Source organism: Prionailurus viverrinus, chromosome A3 (assembly GCF_022837055.1).
Source record: "Prionailurus viverrinus isolate Anna chromosome A3, UM_Priviv_1.0, whole genome shotgun sequence".
Lineage (NCBI taxonomy): Eukaryota > Metazoa > Chordata > Mammalia > Carnivora > Felidae > Prionailurus > Prionailurus viverrinus.
This window is the reverse complement of record NC_062563.1, coordinates 115,161,299-115,180,224: the sequence shown is the minus strand read 5'-3', so window position 1 is coordinate 115,180,224 and position 18,926 is coordinate 115,161,299. Positions and strand designations below refer to the sequence as shown.

Sequence of the window (18,926 nt, the reverse complement as noted above, 5' to 3'; positions counted from 1 at the left end):
GAGCCGTAAAGTAAATATTTTATATTTTCTGGGCCAATCTCTGTAGCTGCCAAAGTGTCACTGTAAACAGAAAGCAGCCACATATGTAAATGAGTGGGTATGGATGGCTATCTTCCAATAAAACACTTACAATAACAAGTTGTGGGCCAGATGTGGTCTGCAGGCTATAGTTTGCTGATTCCTGTTCAAGAAGAGAAAAATCTCTGTGACCCTGAATTAGACAAAGATTTCTTTTTTTTTTTTTTTTTTTTTTTAGATAGGGAGAGAGAACAAATGGGGGAATGGGGGAGAAGGAGGGAGAGAGAGAGAGAGAGAGAGAGAGAGAGAGAGAGAGAGAGGGAAGGAGGGAGAGGGAGAGGGAGAGAGAGAGGGAGAGGGAGAGGGGGAGAGGGAGAGAGGGAGAGAGGGAGGAGAGGGAGGAGAGGGAGGAGAGGGAGGAGAGGGAGGAGAGGGAGGAGAGGGAGGAGAGGGAGAGAGGGAGAGAGGGAGAGAGGGAGAGAGGGAGAGGGAGAGGAAGGAGAGAGAGAATCCCAAGCAGCCTCCATGCTCAGAACAAAGCCCAACTCAGGACTCAATTCCCGAACACTGGGATCATACCCTGAGCTGAAATCAAGTCAGATGCTCAACTGACTGAGCCACCCAGGTGCCCCTAGACAAAGATTTCTTAAATATGATACCAAAAGCAAAATCCACACGAGAAAAAAAATGATAAAATGATTTCATCAAAAACTTTTGCTCTTCAACAGAGTGAAATAATCTGTATCTAGAATATGTAAAATCTCTCAAAACTCAGTAAGAAGGCAAATTATCAAATTAAAACTAAAGCAAAATATATGAACAGACATTTCACAAAAGAAGACATAAAAATGACTAATAACCACACTGAAGAGTTGCTCAATATCATGAGTCACTGGAAATATGCAAATTAACACCAAGTCAGGTTATATATATCTATTAGAATGGTTGTAATCAAAAATGTTATTGTACTCTGACAATAACAGATACTGGCCAGTATGGGGAGAAACTAGAGACCTCGTGTTCCTGCTGGCATATAAAATGGTGCTGCTACTCTGCAAAATAGTTTGGCAGTTTCTGAAAGAGTTAAAACATAGATTTATATGACCCAGCTATATCATTCCTAAGTACTTATTCAAGAGAAACGAAAACATATGTTCACATAAAAACTTATATGATATGTTATTTATAACATTATTCCTAATAGCCAAAAATGGAATTGATCTAAGTGTCCATCAACTAGTGAATGGATAAAGAAAATATCACAGATTCATATAATGTAATAACTATTTGGCAATAAAAAGGAATGAACTAGTGATACATGCTAAAAGATTGGTGAACCTCAAAAACAGTATGCTAAGTGTAAAAGGATAGTTACGGAAGACATCTTGTAGGATTCCATTTACATGAAATTTCTAGAAAATGCAAAATTCTGGGGCGCCTGGGTGGCTCAGTCAGTTAAGCGTCCGACTTCAGCCCAGGTTATGATCTCACGGTTTGTGAGTTCGAGCCCCGCATCGGGCTCTGTGCTGACAGCTCAGAGCCTGGAGGCTGCTTCAGATTCTGTGTCTCCTTCTCTCTCTGCCCCTCCCCTGCTCATGGTCTGTCTCAAAAATAAATTTAAAAAATAAAAAAAGAAAACATTAAAAAAAAAAAAAGAAAATGCAAAATTCTATAGAGACAAAGCAGATAAATGGTTGCATAAGGTTGAGAGTTGGAGCCAGAACTGCCCTCAAAGGGACACAAGGTTTCTTTTTTGTGTAGTGCAAAATTCTAAAACTAGATTGTGAGAATGACTGCCCAACTCTGTAAATTTACTGAAAATCATTGAGTTGTACTCTTAAATGAGTGAATTTTATAGGATGTAAATCATCTTTCAATAAATCTGTTAAAAGAAGAAAAAAGAAAACCCATCTTTGCCACTTGTAAGCTGTGCTACCTGCAGTAGGTTACCTAAAACTATCCTAAGCCTCAATTTTGTCATCAGTAAAACAGACTTAATAATACTTGCCTTACAGGGCTCTTGTGAGCACTTAAGTAATGTAGAGTTAAGGTTTATCCCTTCTTTTTCTGTCCTATATCTTAAACCATGCTGCAGAAAATTAATACATCCAAGATGTGTAACAAACTAAAAGAAACTGAAATCCCAGAACCAAGAGAGGAGCGCTCTCTTTAAAAACAAACAATATTAGTATACCACCAATATTCTTAATGGCACAGAGCACTAAAAATCTATATTGGAATATTTGAGGACCTTGACTGGGGCCACAGTCAGAAAGAAAAGTAAAATTTTAAGATCTAATACAAACCTAAGCTATAAGGAGGGTTAGAATTTCTTTTAAAATAATGAGTCAGAAACTTATGGCAGGCTGGAACTGGCAAAAGAGGAATGGGACTTTTGTAGGAGAGTTAATAGACCTAGTCGGTCTGTTGCTCCAATTTTTAGAAGGGGCTGCTTGTAAAGACTGGCCCTTGGCTTTTACAATGTTCCCTGTGGTGATTAAGCCTGCTTTACCACTTGGGACACTGTACCAGCTTGCCTGGATTGTAAACAAAATGATAATGGCAAACACCTACTTTCCTTCTGAGAGCAGAGAATCTCAGTAGCTGGAGCTAGTTATGCAAGCAGGGGGTCCCTACACGACCAGTCCCCAAACAAAATCCTGGAGTTTGAATCTTAGAGCAGGCTTTTCTGGCCAGAAACACTGCACATGTGTTAAACTGATGTAGGAAACAACGTTCTATTTAGCCCACCCTGTGAGAAGGAGAATGATGGAAGCATACACCTGGATTCCTCCAGATTCTGCCTGATGTGTCTTTTCCTTCTGCTGGTCCTGTTGTGTATCATACCTCTTTCAATAAACCATAACCATGAATAAACTGTGAGTCCTTCTAGTGAGTCTTCAAATGTGAGACTGGTGGTGGAACTCTTGAAACTGCGTTAAAGGCAAAGTGGCATAAAGGAACCATAACTGCAGAGGTTTAGGGAGTCTTCTAAAAAAAATAATTTCTCATCTTTTCTTCCTGATCAAATTCACCTTCAGACCACAGAGACATACATATAGACTTTGTAAAGAATACTATGACTCACTCAAAGGAAGAACAAACTAAAAAGATCCAGAAAACATCAAGCAGAACCGAAGAACCGAGGAAGGAGGAGAAAGGAAAAGGAGGAAGTAAGCTAGCTGTCAATGACAACTAAAAGTAACATTTAAGTCATTATAAATCTTTGCCATATCATCAGGTAAGTAAATCTAATCAGATTATCAAAATAAATTTCAAAGGTTATATAGGCCTTTCTTAATTTCCATTTGAATAAGAATACTAAGAAAAAAGGTTTTTTACATGGGCAGAAATATCTCAGGTACTACTCAACCATCTGAAGCAAAATAATCCTATCATAAATTGGCCAAGCTTGCAATCCAAATTATAGAGAAATTTCAGTATTTTATTAGGAACAAGTCAACATTTCTATTCCCTATATTCCCTTAAACTGATACCTATTGCTAACTTTACCATCTCTGATAATGATATACAATTTGGCATTTCACTTTTGCACTCTTAAAATCACATTACTGCTCCAGACAGAAACATTTACCAAGTTCTATGATTCTAATCTTCAAATGTCTCCTATTATCTGCTCAGTTTGCTACCCCATCCACCACTGCCTTAGTTCAAAGTCCCATGACTTCTTTACTAAACTATTTCTTTCAATCTTTTCCAACTCGAATCCATCCTTCACCATCACACCATCAAGGAGTAGTATTCGGGGTTCCTGGCTGGCTCAGTTGGTACAGCATGCGACTCTTGATCTCAGGGTCGAGAGTTCAAGCCCCATGCTGGAGATGGAGCTTACTTTAAAAAAAAGGAGTAATATTCTTATGATTCCAAGTTCCAACCATGTCCTCCTTCCTTTGCTAAGCAACTTTTACTAGCTCTATACCAATCAGGGGATAAAATACAAATATCTTAAAATGACATTCAATGACCTCTATAATATGGTCCCAACCCACTGTTCCAACTAGCTAATCTTGCCCCTCTTACTGTATGTCTTTACAGGTCACTTACCCAAATGCCTCCAGCTCCAGGCTGGCATTATATACATGTTAAAAGGTGGATAAGGTATAAGATAACAGGAAGTGGCAGGACTAAGAGCCAACCAAAAACATTCATATATATAAGAAAATGTTTTCTAAATTTGCAGGCCACACAAAATAATCTATAGACATACCTCAGTTACTAGGCAAGCCTTCTGCAACTACATTAGGCCAAGGCAGGTAGCTCTCTATTCTTAAGCCCTGGGTTTTCCTACTCCTGTACTTTGTATTGACAGAAGCCCCTTTCCCACAGAAACCTCCTGCCTCATTCTGAGAAAACTTTAGCCATCTTCAAAGTCCACTCAAATGCTCTCTCTGCCATGAAGCAACCTGTGTGCTCTCCTAACTTCATCTCTGTTCCCACATCCCCTTTTTCTGATCCCACAAACTCAACTGCACTTAATACATTTTGTATTATATTACATTTATTTATATACATTTTTTAACTTTCTTACCAGGCTATATGCTGAGAAAAATATACCATGTTTGCTTATTTGTCTATTTCCCATTATTCTTTCCACAGAGATTAGTACAGCTAGGTAGCTCTATAACATTTGAAATGTTAACATATTAAATGTTAAAATAACCAAATGTTTTAAATCTTGACAGGAGAAATGTCTTAAACCATTTTAAAACCAATCAAATTTTTATACATATTAACTAGAAAAACTTAAGGGAGGAGAATCACCACTTGGGAGCCAAAATGAGTTTTGTTTACTAGCCTACAAAATTACTCCCCATATATAAAATACATTATTCTTAACTTGTGATTTAAACAAACATCATTAAAGGAGTTTCTCGTGTATTCCTGAGGTGGTGATAAAGAATTCCTTCTTTCGGGGCGCCTGGGTGGCGCACTCGGCTAAGCATCCGACTTCAGCCAGGTCACGATCTCGCGGTCCGTGAGTTCGAGCCCCGCGTCAGGCTCTGGGCTGATGGCTCAGAGCCTGGAGCCTGTTTCCGATTCTGTGTCTCCCTCTCTCTCTCTGCCCCTCCCCCGTTCCTGCTCTGTCTCTCTCTGTCCCAAAAATAAATAAATGTTGAAAAAAAAATTTTAAAAAAATAAAAAAAAAAAAAAAAAAAAAAAGAATTCCTTCTTTCAACCCAAAATAGCAAGTACTAAAAAATACAATCAGAGGTATCAACTATTAAAAAGTTCTTCAGAAAAAGGGAAAATGATCTAGGTCAGAAACTCAGATCTACATCAAGAAAGAAAGCAATAAAGCAACATCTTTAGTTTATTTCCATTTATTTTTCTTATTTTTTTAAGTTTATTTACTTATTTTTGAGAGAGAGACAGACAGACAGACAGAAAGCACAGATGAGCAGGGAAGGGGCAGAGAGAGAGAGAGAGGAAGAGAGAGAATCCTAAGTAGTCTCCACACTGTCAGAGCAGAGCCCTACACAGGGCTCAATCTCACCATTGTGAGATCATGACCTGAGCTGAAACCAAGAGTCTGATGTTTAACCAACTGAGACACCCAGGCACCCGTATTTTTCTTATTCTTAATTGATCCAAGAGATAACAATTCCTTCAAAACTTAATAGTAGCAACATGCTGTAATTATAGCTTACAAATGACTGCAGTATTACAAGGGACAGGAAGGACAAATAGGAAATACTGTTATAAGATACTTGTACTACCTATGGAACAGTACAGTGTTGTTTTAAAGTGCACTTGGATTCACTGCAAATGTATGTTGCAAACTTTAGAGCACCCACCAAAGGTTTAAAAAAAAGTACTATAACTGGTATGCTTAGAGGGGAAAAAAATGGAATCATAAAATGCTCACTTAAAACCACAGAAGGCAGAAACATTAACAGAAAGCAAAAAAGAAATAAAAAACAAGGGCAATAAGTAGATAGCAGTAACACATGTGAGAGATATTAATCCAAGTATACCAGTAATCCTTTAAGAGGTGAATGGATAAACTGTGATACATCCATAGAACACAATATTCTCAGCAATAAAAAGAAATAAGCTATCAAGCCAAAAAAAGACATGGAGGAATCTTGAAAGTATATTATTAAATCAAAGAAGCCAACTTGGGCTGCATATAGTATGGTTCCATTATATGACATTCCAAAAACAATATGACTATATACTATGGATACAGTAAAAAGGTAAATGGTTACCAGGGTATGGTTGGGGGGAGTGGAGGGGGAGAGGATGAACATGCAGAGTACAGGGGATTTTTTAGGACAATGAAACGATTCTGTATGGTACTATAATGGTAGATAACATGACATTAGGTATTTGGTAAAACCCATAAACTATGTAACACCAAAAGGGAACCCTAATTAAGCTACGGACTTAGGTATTAATAATGTATCAATATTTCTTCATCAACTGTAACAAATGTACACTAATGCAAGACATTAAGAACAGAGAAAATTGTTCAGTTAATAGTGTTTAATACCAAACCAAGCCATCGGATAGTGTTCTCACTCGAGGAACTCAAACATATAATCAATATGGACAAACATAAGAATTACAAGACTTCGGCTTAAATATCTGGGTAAACTACACAAAATCAAGTTGCTGGTTTTTTTTTATAATAGTCTAAGCACTTCAAGAGTTATCAAATCCTAACCACACTGAATTTATAAGATTGACTAGAACCTAAAGCAGAAGATGGGACAGATTTAAGTACATTGTACTGTACTTTCAAGTTGTCTATGTTCCAAAATATTGGCAGTAACAAAAAGTAGTAAATGGCTAAGATAATAATGATGACTATTTTTATAATGAACATGAACGGTTTTAGAGTGCCATATTTCTCAATGGAACACTTTCAAAGTTACTAAAGCATTCTATTTACTCTGCACATTTCTCTGAACAAAAAATTGTGCAACTGAGGCAGAGGAATTGTTTTATATCTGGACTGTGGTGGATATATACAACTCTGCATTTGTCAATACAGAATTCTGTGCCTTAAAGAGTACATTTTACTGTATATAAATTGCCAAAAAAATCAATTAAAATTTTAAACTGCAAACAAACAGTACATGGGTATGACACAGAAAGAATGTGGGGGGGGGGGGAGACATTAAATGTAACTGAACAAGTAAAATAAAATGGGGAAAAAAAAGAAGAGCTGAGATCCAGTGCTGTTAATTTTCAGAGTTAACTCAATTTTTTCAAAATGGATCATTTCTACATATCCTAAATTAACTGTCTGAATACAATTATTAGCAATATAAAAATTATTATGAATTTCAATAGTAAAGATAATACATGGAAAAAAGGATCAAAATAAAGTACCTAAGATATTATCTCGTTTGCAGGTTTTATTCACACAAATAAATATGTATGTAAATCTTATATATATAATATATATATACACAAACACATATGCATACATATATTGTTAGCATATGCATAACAATTTCTACTACTAATCAACATTGGTTGAGGAGAAGCAGGGAGGCTTTAACTGTTCATTTTATTCTTTTTGATGCTGTTTACATTTTGAAGCCATGTACGGTACTGTACAAGTATTTTTTTAATGTCAACAGGATCAAACCAAGCAAGGAGATTATGGGTCATATCATGTTTTCTCCTTTACACTACTCATTATTATTTTAAAAGTTGAAATGAGTATTGTTTTTTAAATCTGTTTAAGATAATACACAGAATTATAAGTAACACCTTAGGTATTTAATTTTTAAAAATCTGTAATGATTATAGTGAAAAAAATGAAAGAAAAGTTAGGAAATTAAATGGTCAATTGATTAAACTATTACATAAACATATACTACAAAGTCCATGTATACTCAATCAAAAAGAGTAAAAATGACATGGAAATATGGTCATGATATGAAAAGCTGCTAATAAAAAAGAACATCTGACCTCACTTTGGGAAAACTATTTAATGAAAGTATTGCAAATGGGAAGATCATTATTAATTCACTTAACAATTAATTACAGAAATCCTTTTGTGTACCAGGTACCGAGCTGGGCACGGAAGGTGAAGACAAGCTGCCCTCAGGCACAGAGAAGACTGGGGAATTACCAGGGATAGGCGACAAACAGGTAATCACCAAAAGAGCTATTTAACTGCAGTGGTACTATGGTAGGCTGCCTTTAGGTAACATCCCTGAAAATTCCTCCCACTTCTGAATGCTCATGCCACTCCTCCCATGAAAAGTAGAGTCTCTTTCTCCCTCCCCTTGAACCTAGCCTTGAAACTTGCTTGAATGAGTAGAATATGGCCTGACACTGTGCCAGTTCCAAGCCTAGATATTACAAGGCCTGAACAATTCTAGCCTGCTTTCTTGCTGCCCTGAACTGCCATGAACTTCATAATAGTCCAAGGCTATCCTGCAAGAGGACACCATGGGAAGAGAGAGGCCCTGAAGGGCAACAGGTGGAGATGGGAGATGGGAGATCACAAAGACGAGAACCAAGCTGCCTCAGCAGACAACCAGCATCACAGCCCCAGACAACAAGTGAAGGCATCTTAGAGCCTTCAGCCTATATCAGCCTGCTTCAACTGGCAGCAGATGAAACAGAGAAGAGCTGTCAGCACTCACCCCTGACCAAATTTCTAGTTCAGGGTCATAAGCAAAAAAAAAAAGAAAGAAAAAAGGCCCTTTGAGGTGATTTGTTATGCTATATACAATAGGTAAGTGAGACGAACAATGGTGCTTAAAAAGGTTACTACTGGAACAGAAAACCTAAAGCATTGGCTTTGAGGACACAGAGGCAGGCAGAATCTGAAAGGGCAACAAGAAGACAGTAAACTGGAAGAGCAGTAAGGAAACTGCTATGCAAGACCAGGAGAAAAGGGGCCCGTATTGTTTACTGTCAGAACAATTAGCATAATTACACACAATTCCAAGTAGTAACTTAGAACATTAAAAATATACCTAGTGAACACGTAGATCTAGCTAAGAAGATTTCCAGGCAAAATATTCAAAGTGTCACTGGCTTCTCTATAGCCAAGTGTGAGAAGGTAAAAGAAGAATAACATGAGCTAAAGAGTTACAGGCAGAATTTAAACGAAAGATTTCTAAGCAGGAGTTGCCTAATTGGAAAATAGCTGTTTCTCATCACAAGCCTCTACAGATAGCAAGAGACTGTCAAAGAAACAACATAAAGACAAAGATCAAATTCGGCGTGCTGCCAATAAATCATGGGCTCACAATCATCAAATCAAAAATTCATCTGTAAAACCTTTTATTAAGACCACAAAAAGACTTTTTTTAAGTTTACTTATTTTGAGAAAGAGTGAGAGTAAGCAGCAGAGGGGCAGAGAGTGAAGGAGAAAGAGAGAATCCCAAACAGGCTCCACACTGTCAGCACAGTGTCCAATGCAGGCCTAGATCTCACAAACTGTGAGATCAGAACCTGAGCTGAGATCAAGAGTTGGACAGTTAACTGAATGAGCCCCAAAAACGGAAACACTTAGTAAGGTAAGGCTTAAATACTCTCTTAGATAGGCAAAAGGGCTTCTAAGAACCTTACAGGATCCTAACTTGGGATCCAAAGTAGAGAGAGTCCTGTCACTGAAAGAACTGTGGATGCAATTTTTGTCTAATGGAATGCACTTATAAACTGATAAATAGAAAACTCACAGTATTTAATGGAGTTCTATCCGTTTGGACTAAAACAAACACTGTTCCAAATGAAAAGAGAGAGGCCTTTAGGTTTTCAAACTGTCACATACATGAAGCCGGCTGAAATGGCTACTTAGGTGTAAACAAGGCCCATTTCTTATGGAGAAATAAAAATGAGTCAGTGAGTAGAGCCAAGAGCCCAAAGGAGCAAGCTAAGAGCTAAGAAAAATAAGGAATTATGAAACTGCAACCAGAAGCCAGAAACAAGCCATAATCAAAGAACATTCTCTGTTCCCTGATCAGATTTCAGAAATGCTTTGGGTCAGAGGCTGCCATTCTTTCACTCTCCACTAGGAGGCTCTATTGTGATTAAGTGTTCCTGTCTCAAAATTGTATACTGAGTGTGTATGGCAGGGTGGGAATGGAGTAAAACTTGTCTTCTTAGTTCACAGGTATCCAAATCAAGAGGAGCTGTACCCAGAAAGCCTCATCCACATCTTAACCTCATGCAGATCATAAGGCAACAGACTTTGAACCTGAGGGTATAAATGAATGAGATTTCTGGGCATCTTAAGAGGGCTGAATACTGCATGTTGGAGAAACACTGAATTGCCCACCAGAAGAACTGTGGTAATCCATCTGCAAAGATGGCTGCCAACAATTCTTCCTATTCCTGTCTACACGTGCTACTTCTCTCATCAAGAAAAGTATTGATCATCTATTTCTAATCCTGAAACCAATATTATACTATATGTTAACTAACTAGAATTAAAAAAAAAGGGGGGGGGGCGGAATCTATTTATTTCTCCTTCCTTTAAATCTTGGCTGACATTGTGTTCTGCTTTAAAAAAGAGACTGTGATAGGGGCACCTGGGTGGCGCAGTTGGTTGAGCGTCCGACTTCAGCCAGGTCACGATCTCGCGGTCCATGAGTTCGAGCCCCGCGTCAGGCTCTGGGCTGATGGCTCAGAGCCTGGAGCCTGTTTCCGATTCTGTGTCTCCCTCTCTCTCTGCCCCTCCCCCGTTCATGCTCTGTCTCTCTCTGTCCCAAAAATAAATAAACGTTGAAAAAAAAAAATTTTTTAAATAAATAAATAAAAAGAGACTGTGATAAAAATAATGCCATGTAGTTTCAGACCTAGCCCTTAACAGGCTGAGAAACTTTTGTTTTTGTTCTCTTGCTACCAAAATCACCATGTAAACAAATCCAGGCTATGCTTCTAGACAGAAGCCAAGAAGAGAGAAAAGCCCTGGTTGATGAATGAACCAGCTACCTAGAGAACAAATGAGGTCAACTAACAACTAAAAACCAGCACTAAGGCCATCTTGGATCCTCTAACCCCATTCAGGTTACCTCAGTCAACTCTTCATGGACCAGAGCAAGGTGTCCCCTGCCTAAACTCTTGACCTAAAAATTATGAGCAATAAAATAGTTGTGATTTTCAGCCTCTAAGTTTTGGAGCAATATCTTGTGCAGTAACACATAACTAATATACACAGTGAGTGCACCAAAGGCTATAAAGGAAAAGCACTAGGTACCTTCTAGGTACTAGTCAGTATCAGAGATGCAAATGTAATCTGGGAGAGAGGGAAGGTCTCTTGAGAAGTGATATAATTTAATAGTGGTTATTTAACACCATTTGATAGAAGGGGAATTATTAAAAAGAATTTTTGTTGATTTTAAGTTTCTATTTTCCTAAATTTTCAATATTACACATTTTACTTTTGAAATAACAACAAAAAATGTTATTTTGTTAAAACTTCCTTAAGGATATTGTTGGCTTTAATTGTACTGGTTCTAGTGTGTTGAAATTTACCAGGCCTAAAATATATTTTTTCATAACAAAATATGCAAACATTTCAGGAAATAATAAAAGTTTTCTCTTATTCTATGTAACTGAAGAATGGAGTGTTCTGATTATACTAGCATTCCGAGAAATAAACAGCATACATTGGTTTAACAATTTCTGAAGAATTAGAATGTAGTAAAACACAATTAACCTAAAATTATATTCTTTATAATTTATTATCACACTGATTTTTGGAAACTTCTTCAGGTATATACAATTCATCATAGTTATCACTGTGTATAGATGTGGATAACATAAGACTGAGAGAAGTTAAATAATACTTTGATAACAGAATTAAGAGTGGAAATGATCCAAAAAGACTGCCATAATAGACTAAAACCAATAAGGAAAAATTAAACAGTAGTAACTGAGGGTTGAAAGGAAACCCCAAAAGTACAAGAGAGAAAATAATTCAATTTAACTGTATGAAAAAGACTTGGGTTTTAGCTGGCCACAAGTGTATTAGCCAATAGTATGTAAGCCATATCAGCATGGATAATGTTAATGTGATCTCGGGCTACAATGATCATTTAATTAAAAAACATTTACTGAAAACCTATATGATATACCCTGTATTTTACTAAGAGAATATAGGGACAAGATCCAGATGGAATAATCTCACCATATTTAGAACTAGTGGAACTATGTACGGAATATTAAGTCCATATAAAGGAAACAGTTGAAAAATTAGAGAAATGTGACCTACAAAAGGAAGACTTTCTAATTTGAATACTGCCCTAAAAGAAGAAAGAAAGCTCTTTAAAAAATTTTTCTTTTTACAAAATACATTAATGACTGTGTAATGGGCATTGCACTACGCACTGGGATACAAGTGAAGAATAAAATAGATACTGTCCTTGTCCTCATTCTACTTAGTAGTTTTGTGTACATCCTATCACTGGAAGACCTTTAGGAGTCCCAAATAATAATCTGTCACACATATTTTAAAAGATATTCATGTACTTTGCATAAGACTGAAATAAATGACCTTCTATGTAATTTCCAAATCTAAAATTGTGTGATTACTTACTTACAGCATAAAAGAATGTAACTGTTATTCTGAGATAAATGTCTAATGAATAAAATAACAGGCAGATCAATACACACACACACACACACACACACACAGGTTTTTAAAATATTATCACCCAATAAAACAACCGTTATCAATTCATATGGTCAGCCTTTATAGGCAAACTAGTCAAAACCAACTTCAATCCACAATAGGAAAATCTATCGCAAATTTTTATATCATTTCAAAGAACAAAAAAAACTTTTTTAGGACTTTTTATTTTTAAGTAATCTCTACACCCAGTGTGGGGCTCAGACTCACAACTCCAAGATCAAGAGGCACATGCTCTACAACTGAGCCAGCCAGGCGCCCATCAAACAACAAAAAAAATTTTTTATATCTCCTTATCCTAAAAATTATTTTACCCAGTGAAAATAATTCCAAAGAAATTAATATTTATGATTTCTCTGGGATTTCTTATATTAATCAGTATACCTTTCCATGGCTTTAGCTGTATAAGGCAAATGCATTTCAATACTGTGTTCGTCTTCATCTGTCTGCAGAGACATGCGTTCAAACATTCCTGTCTTCCATAGTTCTCCGTAAACTAAAGAGATTTCAAAATATAGTAAAACAAATATATTAATGTATATCCTTATTCTGTGAGACTCCACTCAGTAACAAAAAACTACACGCTTTGGCAAGAGACAGAAGTACCACATAATAATTTCCCTCGTTTTTATCTTAAAAAAAGAAGAAAAACGTAGCTTTTTATATACCAGACAAAGCAATAACACATGTAATGACTACTTAGCACTTTCATATATTACACAGTTATATTAAAATAGTAATTCAAAATTCTCATCAGTTCTTTTCATTACATCTAAAATCACCTCTGGGTCTAAGCTTTTCCTTGACTTTAATCAGCATATGCCAACAAGAACGTAGTTGATTAGAACTCCTAGTAAAATATGGCAAAGCCACTGATCTACCTACTTGTGAGGTTAATAATACAGTTTTTATGTTTTGTTTTCTTTTATAATAAAATCTATGGGATTATTATTTCCCACCTCAGATGCCTGCCACACTGGGAACAGAAAATTCCTATGAAGCATGCTATATTCCTCAAAATTAAAAATTAGGCCTCTGGGGCAGCCCAGAACATAAATTCACCAGAGTACCATGCCATAAATAATCTTAAAATGATCTAGTAATTCAGACCCTTCTGATAAATCAAACTTAAAACTGGATATTGTATCAAAAAAAAGATGAAATTTAATATGTAAAATGAGTGAGAATAGTTTTATCATAGAAGAGAACCAACATTTTTATAAATGGGTTTACCAATATCAGAGAAAGACACAAGTGATGGTATAACTCTTTTTTTTTTTTTTTTTTTTTTTTTTCAAAACTATAACCTTATTAAAAATCATCCATTCCCTCATTAGGAAGCTATCTAAAACCAAAATTTTCTGAATGCCCCAAGGTATTAAAAATAAAGTGTGTCCCCTAAGAGCATCACAGAGAATAATAAGGCTAGTTATACTCCAGCTTCATTAGTAAAAATTATTCTAACAACAAATTACTAATACTCCATGGTAATGAAAACCCCAAACTATGAAAAATTAGGCCTAAAAATAGGAAAATGAGGTGATCATCTATTTTGCAAATGGCTTCTTTCATTCTACAGAAGAATGTGTTCCAAAATTTCTAGAAACAATAAGCACACAACATACTTAAAATGTAATTTGATGCCCTGGAAGAATACACAGCAAGTTCATGAAGATGGTCTTTGGGAAAGTAAACAGAATTCAGATAAGGGAAAAATTCTGAGTCAATTGTGGATGGTAAGTACAAGAATATTTGTTACACTATTCTCTGTACTGTTCTGTATTTTTAAAATTATGCTCCCCCCTCCTCCAAAAATACTATTATAAAGTCAAAGGTTTTAATTTATACATTCAATGGATAAAGTGAGATACAACTAAATAAAGATGTGATTTCTAAAATCCTATGGAAAAAATATATCAAAGTTAACAGGCATGTTTTAAAAATAAAATACACTTGAGATTTATTTCAGCTTTTGTTTCAGAGTTTCACAAGTACCATCTTATTTCTTTTCCCCCATAAAGATTATTTGAGAGGAAATAAAGGCATTATCAGAATAATCTATTTACAATGAGGCAAGTAATAACACAGAGGCAGACTAACATGTCCAGGATCTTTCATCAAGTTACGGTGCATACTAACTTCTTGTCTCGTGGTATAGTGAGTACATGGTACTTCCCTCAATACAGATGTAACCACTAACAGTCTGGAGACTAGTGGACCTGACAGATTTTTGTGGCTGGCAAAAAAAGTCTAGTCATCTTTTAGGCATACAGAGGATATCCTTTCTTTGTTTTTGCTGTTTGCAGATAAGTTGCAATCAATTTTATCTTTAAAACTGAGAGAATACTTACAATATTCACATTTTCAATTTTTTAAATTAACTTACAATTCTTATTTTAAAAACTCTTTAGCTGTTTAAAAGCTATAAGATTTCTATATACTTACTCTTTTGGTCAATACGAAGGTCATACAGAGGTGTCCTATATATATCCACACTGGAAAGTGCACATCGAGAGAGGGGCACATGATGAGAAGGCCCAAGGATGAAAATTCTCCGGCTAGGAGATACACAACAAAAAGCACAGAACAATTGCACTTCTACACAAACCTTATTAAACGAAAGGGAAAAAAACAAGTAATTTTTAAAAATCACATGTGGTACCATTTTCCTTCTTGACTGATTTCATTACCTACTGTTATGAGCTAAATTATGCACCCCTAAAATTTATGGTGAAGTTCCATCCCAGTACCTCAGAACATAACCATATTAGGAGCTAAGGTATTTAATACATCATTAAGTTAAAATGAGGCTGTTCGTGTAAGGACTGAATCCAGTGACTGGTATCCTTATAAGAAGGGGAAGAGATGCCAGGGGTGCACATGCACAGAGAGGCGACCATGTGAAGAGGCATCAAGAAGACAGCCATCTGCAGGCCAACGAGACAGGCTTCAGGAGAAACCAACTCTACCAGCACCTTCATCTTAGACCTCCAGCCCCCGAACTGTGAGAAAATAAATTTCTGTTGTTTTCAGCCACCTACTACATGGTATTTTATTACGGCATCCCTAGCAAACTAATATGCCCACTAATGATTTGCTTCTCAGTTAATTAAATTCAATTCCTTATCTTTGTCTTTTTGTTGGAAGGCCTTTAAAGGAACCATTTTCAACACCTAGGCATACTAGTTATTGATTTACTGATCTACAGTAAAGCAACTGATATGCTTAAAATCATTTCTGTATTCACAATGCCTAAGATACAGAAGGTTGTCAGTAGCTATATTAACTGAATTTAAACATTTCAGCTATTAAATAAAATCTTAAAATTCTAACACATTCTAACCTTGCCTCCGAAGATCTGCCACAATTTTAATAGAAATACATAATAGCATAACTTATAAAACTCTACAAAATATCACTACAAAGAACCATTCTGATAAAGTTATTTCCACATTTCTACCATAGCAGAGAAAAAAGGAATCTTGTTGAGAAAAATTCTGTATAATAAGCTTTCTCTGTTCCCATTCAAGTAGAAGTCATTCTCAAAAACAAAGAAATTTGATTATGTGTTATTTGCACTATAGCTAAAGAAAAGAACTGGGTTAAACTATAGCTTAAATCTTTGTAATCCCTTTATCTTGACATCAAGAGTAAAATTAACTTCCCCTCATTTTACCTCAAACATCCCTACAATCTAAATTCTAAAACTATCCATTTTCTCTGTTTTCCCAGATTCATATGAACGAAACTTCCCCCCACCACACATACACACAAACTTTTAGACTCGAGAAACCAAACCTATGGGAAAGAAGGGGTTATATGATAAGCTATGTACCTAGAAAAAATTAATTACTACTCATTGCTCAATTAATGGACAAAGACTGAGACATTACCTAGTTTTTTCATATCAAAAATTTGCAAGTAGGGGCACCTGGGTGGCTCAGATGGTTAAGCGTCTGACTTTGGCTCAGGTCATGATCTGGCAGTTCATGAGTTAGACCCCCACATGGGGCTGTGTGCTGACAACTCAGAGCCTGAAGCCTGCTTCAGATTCTTTGTCTCCCTCTCTCTCTGCCCCTCCCCCGCTCATTCATTTTCTCTCTCTCTCTCTCTCTCTTAAAAATAAAACATCAAAAAAAAAAAAACTAAAAAAAAAAAAAAAAGAATGGAAAAAAACTTGCAAGTCAAGGAATGTACTTAGGCAATATACTTATTTTCATAAAATTCAATTACAGCTAAGACAACCTATTGTCTGCTATATGTTACATGCTATGGCTGCGGGAGGGGACGGTAAGAAAGCTGTGGATAAGGAAACAGCAATTCTCAGTTTAGAGTCCCAAAACTTCCTCAAGATGTCATATACAGAAAACCATAAGACCTGAACCACAGGCCATTTCTAGTTAAAATCATAATCTCCTTTCCTCCCCCTCTTCTTACACTACTAATACTCACTTCTTGTCATCACCTCTATGAGCAAATCAACAACCATTTACACACACATACACACACACACACCAAAGATCAAATCAAATTACAATGCTAAATGAACAAAAGAGCTATCAGTATGTCCTCTTATCTTAACAGTACATAAATATCACCACAATTTTTAAAGTTAAAGTCTAATGTGGGAAACAGACAATGGTAACTCTGAGTGCTCAGGTGACTTGCCTAAGGATGGCTATTACATGAACCAAGAATCAAGTATGAAAAAGAAGGCATTTTTATGACTGAGGAATGCATTTCTATGAAAAGACAGAAGAATAGAATATTTAAAATCAGAACACTTCTAGGAAATCCATCATATATAATTAAAATATGAGATGACTTTTAAAACACCAATTTAAACTCAAGACATAGATACGTTTCTAGGTAAGTGTAGCAAGGTTCTAACAGTGACCAAAATAGGAGCACTACTCCAGAAATAAACATCAGAGGTCAGCATGTAAAGTCTAATTGCCTCCTCTGGTACCTGACTATTTATTTACCTTGTTCACCTTTTTTGCCAGACCCAACCTGGATGAAATGGTAACACCTACAGGGAAGAGTTCCCACTCATCTTAATTCGCCAGTTGTGTACCCAACAGACTCCTTCTAGTTTGGCAGAAACTCACTCATATGCAACACAGAAAAAAAGTTTAGGTCACATCAATATAAAACCCTTATAAGTGATGAACCCCAAAATTAAAAAAGGCTACATGACAATGAAAAGAAGGAAAAAAAAGTGCATAATCTCAAAATGGGTCTCTTTGTTGGCTACATGCCAACCAAATTAATACTGTAAATAAAAAACACTATTTTCTTTCTTTTTGCTAGATTGCTAGATCCATAAACACCACGGCCACAGGAATATTTTGAAGAGAAATAAGTAATACAGGCATTGGAAGCAACGTCACTTTCCCTTCTTTCAATTAATTTCAAAATTCTTGCAATTAAACACACTCTTGGTTTCAGCTCAGGTCATGATCTCATGGTTCATGTTATTGAGCCCTGCATCAGGCTCTGCACTGACAATGAGGGTCCTTCTTGGGATTCTCTCTCTCTTTATCTCTCTCTTCCCCTCCCCTGCTTGTACTCTCTCCCTTTCAAAATAAATAAATAAAACTTAAAAAGAAAGAAAGGAATGTAGTTCATGTATAATACCTCCAGAGAATTTACATTTGTGGAATTACTTACTACAAGAATTATAGTCTATGCATCAAATATGTAAGTTACCTTAGTATCTGCCCTTATAAATATTCAACAATTTAATCTAAATAATGGAATACAAGTAATTCTCTAAAGATGTTTCCTGGCAAGTGGAGATATTTTAACTGAAGAACTAAATGACATGTGGCCACAAAGAAGATTCCTTTGGCTCTCTTTTCCTAACTGAAAGGCTTTCTGAAAGATATAAATCAAAATCCAATTACTATCTAAGTACATCCTGAATTCCAGGTTTTTAATTAGAGTTTTAGTAATAGGAAAAGACTCAGCAATGATAATTATGGGAAAGAACTTACTTAAATGCATCATTTTTTAAATTCCTTTACTCCTTTTGAAACATAAATCAGATCCTATCACTCCCTTGCTGAAAAAGTCTTGGGGCACCTGTGTGGCTCAGTCAGTTAAGTGTCCGACTTCAGCTCAGGTCATGATCTCACAGTCTGTGAGTTCAAGCCCTGCATCAGGCTCTGCGTGACAGCTCAGAGCCTAGAGCCTGTTTGGATTCTGTGTCTCCCTCTCTCTCTGCCCCTGCCCTGCTCTCTCTCTCTCTCTCTCCCTCCCTCCCTCTCTCTCTGCC

At 36.2% G+C, this 18,926-nt stretch overlaps 1 protein-coding gene across 2 annotated transcripts in view; it reads right to left on the bottom strand.

Annotated features, from left to right (window-relative positions):
* Nucleotides 1-18,926, bottom strand: part of MEMO1 (mediator of cell motility 1) — a 136,891-nt gene that overhangs the window by 37,553 nt on the left and 80,412 nt on the right. For both annotated transcript variants that reach the window (XM_047851478.1, XM_047851477.1), the window contains 2 exons: nt 15,092-15,204; nt 13,031-13,142 (listed from right to left, as the gene is read on the bottom strand). In XM_047851478.1, the coding sequence (XP_047707434.1) occupies nt 13,031-13,142; nt 15,092-15,204 (225 nt within the window). The remainder of the gene's footprint in view (nt 1-13,030; nt 13,143-15,091; nt 15,205-18,926) is intronic.